Here is a 9708-nt window from a genome sequence, read left to right on the forward strand (position 1 = left end):
ACTGTAAACTTAGAGTAGAAATCACAATGAATATTATTGCTGCAGATCATTCGAAAGTCAGCGCAACTCTTCCATTGCTGACACCCATTGTGCATAAATGGTTGGTTCAGATAATATATCCCAACAATGCTTTCCAAGGACAGAATCCTTTGCAGCAATTCTGCAGAAAGGTTTCAGGCTCAGAAGTCATATAAATTGTCAGCAATCCCTCTTTGGACAGAGCTGTGGAAGATCAGCACAGAACCCAGAGTTTGCACAGTCATCCAGCTTTACCCAGTCGTTAGGAGCATGGCAAAGCTGGGGATTTGGCCAGCACAGTACCTTTGAGCAATCATCTGCGTATTCAGATGTATATACAGATACACCTGCGTATATGGGCATGACCAAGCTACACCTTTTGTGGTTTCTTTCCCACCAGCCAGGTCTCCCGTTGCTGGGAACCAAAGACTCAGTCTTAAACTATCTGCTAAATGTGGAATTCTTCTGAATATACCTAACTTCGGTGAGAGTAAACAGATAGAGACTCCAATTTACAATTCCATTGCCAGGTTTGGGGTATAACTTAGGCCACCTCCGCAGGTGCAGAGAGTCCTCTTGGATCGGAATGGTTCTTATTCAGCTGGGCCCGGGCATGGGGTTGGTGGTCACACAGAAAGGTTGGAGGCCCAGCAGAGCAGGGGAATGGCTGGGGGATCCACTAGTACCGCCTTTCCTGACATAGAGGGGCCTGGAAGGTGTATGCATTAAGATGGTCCTTCAATAGCATGTGACAGGGTTAAAAGGAGCATCAGCAGGTTGCATTTGTCTGAAGAGGGGCTCAGCTCTCAAGAGTCTGAAGACACTGGACTATGGCTGCTAGGGCCGGGCACAGGGACTCTGCTGGCTGGGTGGCTGGTTGCAGTGGCAGGAGTCGGAGCAGCAATGATGCCGTTCCACAGCCGCGGGTCAGCGGGGAAGGGATTCCCTCCCTCTCTACCTCGCCGACTTCCCCAGAGCGCGCCTGTTTGCTCCAAGGCCTTGCCCATTGCCATAAGCTAAACTGCACGAGGCCCGCTTTAAACAAACTACACGTGTCTACGTAGCCTTCTGCACTGACTTCACCACTTGGGTTTAAAAATCACTGGCTAAACTAAGCCAGGACAACTTTTTCATTCAGACAAGGTGTGAATCAGTGAAATAGCGCCTCAGAGCCAAATTCTGCTCCCTTACACCCAGGCAGCCCTTCTGCAGTCAATGGCGTTGGATATCTGTGACCGGGAGCAGAATTTGAACTCAGGTCTAGATTTGGCCCAGAGTCTTTAGAGAAGCCTGACAAACCTGCTGGGCTCTGCTTAGTCTCTGAGCAGCCTGGGGCTCACGAAGACTTTAACTGCACCAGAACCAGCCAAAGATACTCTCCACTCCTGCAGCTCAGTGAACTCACCCTGAGTCCGTGGAAGCAGCAGTATCGGAGAGTCCCATACTTCTTCTCTACTCTAATAACACAGAAACTGGGATGGATCGTGATCTCATTTACATCGGTAGAAGCAAAATCAGGATCTGTTCCACAATGTGTTAGATCATTGCAAACAATTAAGGGCTTTTACTGTTTTCCTCTGGAGGACGTTTCTTCTAATAATGACATCACTAAGTAACCTTGTCAGTAGCTCCTCCCACACACCCCCTCCAAAAAAAACCCCAAAGACCCATGAGCCCTGTTCCAAAGCCTCTTCTCTCCTAGCCATACTTCCTATACCAGGGGCCAAAACAAGTAGGAGAGAGACTCAGAGCCGCTACCGCATCTGCACCCCCTCCAAAGCTGTTAGGGAAATTCCAGGTTAGCAGTTATGACAGCTTTGCAGCAAGCTTTGTGCTGCCAAAGTAGGTAAAGCCGCTGAAATGGAACTGAGAATCCCAAATGCTCCAATTCTTCAAGGCAACTACAAAGAACCCAACATTTAATCTCACGATTTTTAAGACAATCGGGTGATTTTCCAAGGCTTGACTCATAATTTATAAACACCTGGGGTTGCAACACTATGAAAAGCGCTTCACTGTATCCCTTTTGAAGGGAAAGTAGGAATGTGTAAAAAGCACCACTCCAGAATCAGCTCCACTCATGGCATTGGCTAAGGCAGCGTTACCGCTTTTCAGATATCTTAAAGCCAAAAAACATGTGTGTCACCTACTATTAATGTAACCCTTCCTGTCAGCCATAGCAATTATCCATCCTAGTATAAGGGGACTGTTGCCCCCTTACTAACATTCAGTGGGGGTGTTTTAGTTGCTAGCTCCCAGTACTAAAAGGGGGAAGGGTCGATGGGGAATCAGGACCCTGAGACTGACAGCCCCCAGAAACAATGGGGAGAGGCCCATGCTCCAGGTCAGCCTGAATGACAGGGCGAGCAGGCTAATCAGGGAGTCAGAAGACCAGGGAGGTCCCATCCTCCGTGTGAGCTGGAATTGCCTGAGTCAGACAGAGTGGGGCCGAGCTGAGGAGAAAGCAGGGGAAATTAGGGGGAATCCTCTGTGTTTTAAATCTTTTTATCACCCTGTAAACTTACCTTCCATCCTGATTTTGCACGTGTGATTCTTTTACTTTTTCTTTATAAATAAAGTGCTTCTTTTAAGAACCTGAATGATTTCAGTTTCCTGAAGACAAAGGGTGTGGTCTGTGCTTCCATTGCTAAGGCAATTGGTTGGTATGTTAGTCTCAAGCTTCCCCAGGAAAGGGGGTGAAGGGAATTGGGGGGATATTTTGGGGGGATAAGGATTCCAAGTGACCCTTCCCTGAATTTTTGTGTAAATCACTTGGTGGAGGCAGCAGTACTGTCCAAGGACAAGGAAAGGAATTTGTACCTGGGGGGAAGTTTTAACCTAAGCTGGTAAAATATAATCTTAGGGGGTCTTTCATGCAGGTCCCCACAACTGTACCCCAGAGTTCAGAGTTGGGGGGGGAACCTTGACAGGCTCTCTCGCAAACATGCTTTCCAGACTTAGGTTCAGATCCTGTTCGCCTGACTCATGCAACTAGACTTTGATGTGACTTGCATAAGAGGAGCAGAATTTTTCCCTTAATGGAAAGTATTAGCGTTCTATAGTGGCCTTAAAATGGAAGTGTTCTTCTCCCACCCCCACTCCTTTGCTATACAGCTGCACGCGTCTGCTTTGTGTCACCTACTGGCTTGGGAACTGAACTAGAACGCAGGAGGTTTGGGTTAATTCCCAGCTCCACCAGTGGGTTGCTGGGTGACCTTAGCCACATCAATTCCCTCACCATGCCTCAGTTTCCCCATCTGTAACATAGAGATGATCCTGACCTCCTCTGTCTAGCGCTTTGAGATCCAAAGATTAAAGTGCTAGGTAAGAGCTAGGTACTATTATTGCTAGTTGCTTCTAAAGCTATCATAGCCACAATAGGCAATTAACAATCCTGAGTTATTAAACAACACCCCCAAAAAGTTCTTTAAAATGTCTTGTGAAATAATAGCTGCACACAAAGGGGTTGAAAATTTCTTTTGAACATTTCACTTCTTGAATACCATTAATCCATTTCTCCTTCTTGAATAGGTTGCCTGCGTAGCTGGACTTCAGAAGCAATATGTTGATGTAACTCAACCAGTTTCATTTTTGCTTCATTAGCTCCTAACCTGATGGTGGCAAAGCATACGTCAGAGTCCTGTGTTGATACATGCAGTCGAACTGGATGCAGTGTATTGTTTGGTCTGCTAATAGTGTCCAATGCAGTTTACTTTCGTCGGTGTCAGAAAGCTGCTTTTCAAACATCAGGAAACATTTCTCTTTTGTCAGCTACCTCAAAGGGTGCCACTGGCAGAACCCAGTTATCTTTGAATTATTTGGGCTAAGAATTGTTTCCATATAGTTGTGGATTTTCCTGTTACTCTGAATAAGAAGCCCTGATCTAATACATGGCAAGCAGCACAAATACACACCGGTTTCCTTTTATTCATTAGAAACTTTGTGTGCAGATCATGCACATCCTACAATGGCACAGGTAGCAACAGGAATTTAAACACCTGTGTTGACATAACTGATAACTATGCCTGCCAGTTACCTGGTTATGCTTAACACTTATTCTCTCAGAAGAGAGAGAGAGAGAGAATAATGCATAAAAGATAAACAGGAATCAGGGCTAATAAAAGGAAGTTGACAGAGTATACAGAGACTTAGGCATGGTGGAGCTGGTTAGCTTTGGGTCTGCAGTGCTTTCATAGCCTGAATACCACTGAAGTCAACGGGTGTTTTGTCTGAGTAAGTAGTGGCAGACAGGGCCCTTTAAAGGTGAATCAAAGGGTTTTTCTACCTTCCAAAACCTGAGTGTAGTCATTCAAGAGTCTGTTTCCTAGAAAGGAGTGAGCTGCTTCCTGTGTTACTAGAGCTCTTTGATCTACTCAAATGCAAGCCCCTGATATCAAAGTCTTTTCACAACTAGTACATTGTACTCCTTTGACTATTGTGGTATACAGGTATGGTTAAAAGGAATGCAGATGTCTTATACCGCCAATAGCTCTGCCTGTTCAGGGAGAGACATAACTATTCCGGTATCAGGCACTGTTATGCTGCCATAACTGCACCCACACTTTGTTGAACTGGTATAATGGTATCAATAAGGTGCCACTAGTACTCCTTTTCTTTTTGTATCAATTAAAAACATCAGAGTCGGGCCTGGGCAACACTTGAAAATCATACCATTCTATGTACTGGCAGGTAAGCAAAGGGGAAACAACATTTAAAATATATTTATTTTATGTGGTGTAGCTTTGTATTTCAGAGACATGTTTGGGTCACATTTAAATGAGGCAAGGGAGCATGAGATCTGTTACTTTAAAAGTTGTCTGGCTCTATTCCTCAGACTATGTCTGAATAATGGAGATCAGCCTTGACCGAGGCAAGGAAACGACAGTAGAATACAGGCATTTTCTACAGCAGAAAGATCAGAACAAAAGGCTGGAAACAGATCATAACACACATACGAGAACAGCGTGAGGTCTAGGGATGGCAGGTGGGGGAAGCGGAGGACTGCAAAGAGCTGCGCCTAGGAAAGGAGACACTCAAACATGTACTCTTCATTAATCCAAGCAAAGCTTTGCTCCTATTACTGCCATCCTTGTCTCTCCCCCTCATGTGTGTTCAACAATCCCATTGTGCCAAGGCTCCATTTAGACTGTAAACTTATCGAGGGGACTGCCTTTATTTTGTGTACAAAGGCCCTGATCCTGACTGCGGCCTCTGTGCACGAGTGGAATAAATGCTACTGCAGCTAACTGGTAATGCTAGAGTACAGAAGACCTCCACAGAGACGGTATGTTCTTGGCTTTTGTGGTGAAAAGTAAAACAGATGGGATGGATAAACGAATACCCACCCAGCCCGAAATTACTGCATGTCGGCCTTTACTGTAGTCCTCAGTGCACATCTGTGATGTGTCTAGACATTAAAGGCCAGTCCTGGTTTGCTGTGAGTAACCAGGATCTGCAGGAGATTGGTGAGCAGGTTCCAACCCACCTGCTCACTTTACATTTTCGAGGCTATATCTGCAAGGAAGAGGACTTTAAAAACAAAAGGGGCTGAGATTCTTCTCTACGCTGGACCCCAAAGGGCTTTGCAATTCAGCAAAGGCCAAGTCTACATACACACCTACTCTAGGCAGGGAACTCCTGCATAGTTCACTTGTGACGTCACAGTGTTTTCTTCACCTGGAAATCCCTCAGTACTCGAGCTCACCTGTAATAACTGCCTCACTTTTGCTTTCCCTTTCCAAACACTTAGCTGCTCTTTGCTGGGTGACAGCAGAGCTGGGTTTTTCTGCCCTAGACTAAAGCAAAATGAGGTTTCATGTAATTTTTCTTAACCAGAAAGAGCCTTTTGGTATAAAAGCAAGAGCAATGGAGAAGAAAAACCACATTCAGAGCCAAGAGAGAGGCAAAGCAGCCCGGAGACACAAGAGGCAACTAAAGCAACGTCCCAGCAAATACACGGCAAGGTAAGGGTGACTCGCCTGCCGCCTCTCCTTACGACACAATTTCTCTTTATTGAGGGCTTCTGTTGTGCTCTATGGTAGACAGCAAGGAATGAATGTTGTACAAGCAAAGTGCGTTACACCTGTAATGTATTATTAATGGCTGAATATTTAAACAAAAACCGCTCTGATTCATGAATAGTTTCCTGGAGAAAATGGGAGTTCAAGTTGCTATGATTTGTAGCATGTTTTCGTTTTGTGTCTGGAGAATTGTTGGGTACTTGTGAAAAGTGTTTGCCTACCGCCAAAACTTTGACAAATGACATTTCATACAAAAATGTGCATGGATTAAAAATAGTTCAGTCATCAAATTATGGAACAGAAACAATATCATGGGATTTAGGAGCTCAGCAACAAAATATACAATGACTATCAAATTGCAAAAAGACAAAAAACGGTCAGTAGCCTGAAAATTATTGATCAGAACTATTTGGCAAGTGGCAGATATATATTTGCATAAAATTAGGATTAGCTCACACTTTGCTGTACTAAAAGAAGTAGGATCAATTTGTAACAAATGTTATCGGATGACGTATCCTGCTCCACCAACTAGCTCCTTCATTGTTTGACTACACAATGTGCAAGTATTTACAACAGCTGACGTCTGAAGGGTGGTCTGAAAAGAACTGATAACTCTGCTGAATCTCAATACATTGTTTTCTTCTTTTTCTGAAAACTGTCACGTCTGTCAGCTGTTTAATTTAACAGCCAATCAAATGAACTGGTTGGCTTGAGGAAGACATGAGAAATGGTAACAATTCTTTTACTTCCCAGTCCCCTATAGGAAGCCACAGAACTCAGCTGGGCATTTCACTGATTCTGATGTGTCCCCAGCTGCCTCCTGCAGTAGCTTTAACAATGTTTTAAGAAACAGTAAAAAGATAATTTAGAGCTAGGTTTGTCTCCAGTGCAGGCCTAGCTTATGAGACACCATCCAACCCGCTGGCTGGTAAGCCATGCAACCTGGCATGTCAGTCATGTATCTCTCCCGTTCTGTCTCCGTTAGGGAAAATGGTGAACGTAGGCTACAAAGTTCTCTTTGCTCTGGCCATCTGGACGATGACTACAGAGGCCTTTCCCAAAGGCGCTGAGAGGACAAAATGCCACCTCACAAAATACAAGTCCCTGCCACCTCGGGAACTGGAGGCCTTCAAGAAAGCCAAGGACAAATTTGTAAGTGTGAAGAACACACCCTGGGCAATAACAGCACTGTGAGCCCTGGGCTGTAATCTGAAGAGCAGCCCTCTCTGCATGTCCCTTTGGACTCAGGGAAGAAGCTCAAAACCAATTATCAAGAAGGATTTGGTTTTACATTTCTCCCAGCTCTAGCACCCTGCTGGCAAGCTCCAGGGCTCTAGCACAGCGCCTGCTGAACCCAGGTCCTCTCCTCACTGGAGTAGGACGACAAAACACAGTTTAAAGTTCGTCATAAGTATCTCTGTCATATCCCTTGAGGATACCAGCCCGAGAGATACAAGGGAGACATCTGATACCAGCATCTCTTCTCCCTGCATCACCACTGGGATTGCATGGATAGAACTGAGGGAAGAACTAGTACAGGTTTGTTCCTGCTCCTACATACATATGGGTCTCTGTTCTTTCCTTCTGCCTCCAGGAGGACATGATGCTGTTGTCAGACCGAAAATGCAGCACCAGGATATTCCACCGGAACTGGGAAGTCCAAGAGCTGTCGGTACGAAAAATCTCAGTCAAGGGGTACAAGAAGGTCACATGCTAGCAGATGCTTCTCTCCTCACATGTGCCCCCTCTGAATCTGATCTCACTTAGCCCTATGCTAATCTGACACGTGGCACTCTGACCACTGACTTGGAAGTCACTGATTGAGTCAGGAGCATGTCCGATCTGACTGTGGCTCTTTCTCAGTGTAAATAAGGGTCACCCCTCACCTTCAGTTCAGGTGCCTTCTCACTGGCTATAAACTGGTGTCAAGAAAGGCGTGTGGAGATGAAGCTGTTTGCAGTCTAGAGTGATTTCAATATTTCATTTACTGACAAATCAATAAAGCCCTGAGTGGCTTCGGAAAATCTCCTGTTTCAACCTAGTCTAACCACCCCTACGCATGAGAATTTCTAGTCCTGTATCTGCACAGCTGTGTATATTTCTCCCACAGACACTGTCTTACCTACAAGTTTCTCTCCCCAGGAGCACGATAGAGTCATCCTGGTAGAGAAGGAGCTGGACTTTACCATTAACGTGCTGGAGAACATTGAGGACACCAGTCTGTCCAAGCTGCTCTCAAGGCCTCTAGAAATCCTGACGCAAATCAGAGGGGACCTGAGGGGCTGCGTGAGTATTCAGTGACAGATTTCTCTTTCAGTGCCAGATGTGAATCTCTTCAAGGAGAACCCTTAGGAATTTCCCAAATGGGTTGCTTTACCTTGTACCCACAAATACTCGCATGTGGCCCTTGCTTTGGGCCCATCCTTACATAGGACATTGAAAGCGAGGGTAGTTGATATGATATGCACAAGAGTAGCCGCCTAGACTATGTCAGGGCAACAACTGCTCTGCGCCTGGAGAGAAAGGGCTTTGGTCCACTGTCGGCTGAAATCTCTGGGCACCAACCAGTCTGTATCAATTTTGTCTTCAGACCAGAGAAACTCATTCTCATCGACACTCCAGGAGGCTGAACAATTGGCTCCAAAATTTCCATGAGAGCAAAGAGACGGTGAGTAGTCAGTCGAGACAATGAGGAAAGGGAACTTCCATACAAATTAGAGAAGGAACAAGCCTACTAGGTTCCCATCCCAGAGGCCAGGGCGGATTTCTACAATCTATTCTCTGGTGCCTTGTCCAGCCTGTTTCAATAATCCCAGAACTGTAGCTGTGCACAAATCTAGCAGATCTCAATAAAAAAACCCTGTTGTGTCTGCTGCTACAGTGACTGTCTCTTCCGAGCACCGCCTGTAAGAAGATTATATCACCAGGGATATTGACCCTCTGCAATAAATCAGGCTTTTTAGGAAATGCGGGAGGAGGGGTGAAGCAGGGAGATTTCTATCCTTATTATCTCTTCGTTTTTAAGAATGGTGGCTTTAATTTAGCCCCATTCACACTTCCTGTTGTAAATAGTCTCTCATTTCCCAGGAAACACCTGGCTGCCTGGAAGCATCTGTGATCCTCAATCTCTTCCGACTGCTGAACGAAGACTTGAGATGCGCAGCCTACAGGGAGCTCTGTGTGTAGCCATCTGGTCTCTGCAGTGCCCGTGTCCACATCTACTTAGAGACCGGAGAGTCCCTAGCCTGAGAGCACTGCATACATATTGGGAGAAGACATGTGTCAACCAGGAACATTCATCTTCTCCCTCTGGCTTCTGATCATAGATCCCCAAGCAAACTGATTCCATCCTTTTATACCAAAGAATTACACAACAGTTGGCCTCCAGGTTGCTCCAACTTCCAGCTGGTGCAGCACTCTAGACTCCTTACAGAAGATTAATTGTAGGACCATTTTTCATCACAGTTGGAATTTAGGATTTCAATAGGATTTGGCCTCTGGGGATATTATTTATTGAATGTAATTGTATTGTCACTATATGAATGCATTTTAGCCAAGGGAACAGATCCAAAAATATTGGAAACATTTCATAAGCTTTAATTTAAAACAACAAAACAATGCACTCCAGTTCTAGGATTTACACACTAGTCACAGCTTCAGATCTCTTAGA

The 9708-nt window shown here is 45.2% G+C and overlaps 1 protein-coding gene across 1 annotated transcript; it reads left to right on the top strand.

Annotated features, from left to right (window-relative positions):
- The first annotated feature begins 7028 nt into the window (after nucleotides 1-7028).
- Nucleotides 7029-9224, top strand: LOC144271952 (interferon lambda-3-like). The gene is made up of 5 exons (XM_077829627.1): nucleotides 7029-7190; nucleotides 7633-7710; nucleotides 8181-8324; nucleotides 8629-8706; nucleotides 9126-9224. Exons 1-5 carry the CDS (start codon nucleotides 7029-7031, stop codon nucleotides 9222-9224), a joined length of 561 nt encoding a protein of 186 aa, XP_077685753.1.
- The last annotated feature ends 484 nt before the right edge of the window (nucleotides 9225-9708 follow it).

This window comes from Eretmochelys imbricata, chromosome 11 (assembly GCF_965152235.1).
Source record: "Eretmochelys imbricata isolate rEreImb1 chromosome 11, rEreImb1.hap1, whole genome shotgun sequence".
In the NCBI taxonomy this organism is placed as follows: domain Eukaryota; kingdom Metazoa; phylum Chordata; order Testudines; family Cheloniidae; genus Eretmochelys; species Eretmochelys imbricata.

What these genes read in the sequence shown, in the direction of transcription:
- LOC144271952 (XM_077829627.1), top strand. Translation starts at nt 7,029, where the DNA reads ATGGTGAACGTAGGCTACAAAGTTCTCTTTGCTCTGGCCATCTGGACG. An exon ending in AGAAAGCCAAGGACAAATTT is followed by an intron (nt 7,191 to 7,632) that starts GTAAGTGTGAAG and finishes TTCTGCCTCCAG; the next exon opens with GAGGACATGATGCTGTTGTC. An exon ending in GAGGGGACCTGAGGGGCTGC is followed by an intron (nt 8,325 to 8,628) that starts GTGAGTATTCAG and finishes TTTTGTCTTCAG; the next exon opens with ACCAGAGAAACTCATTCTCA.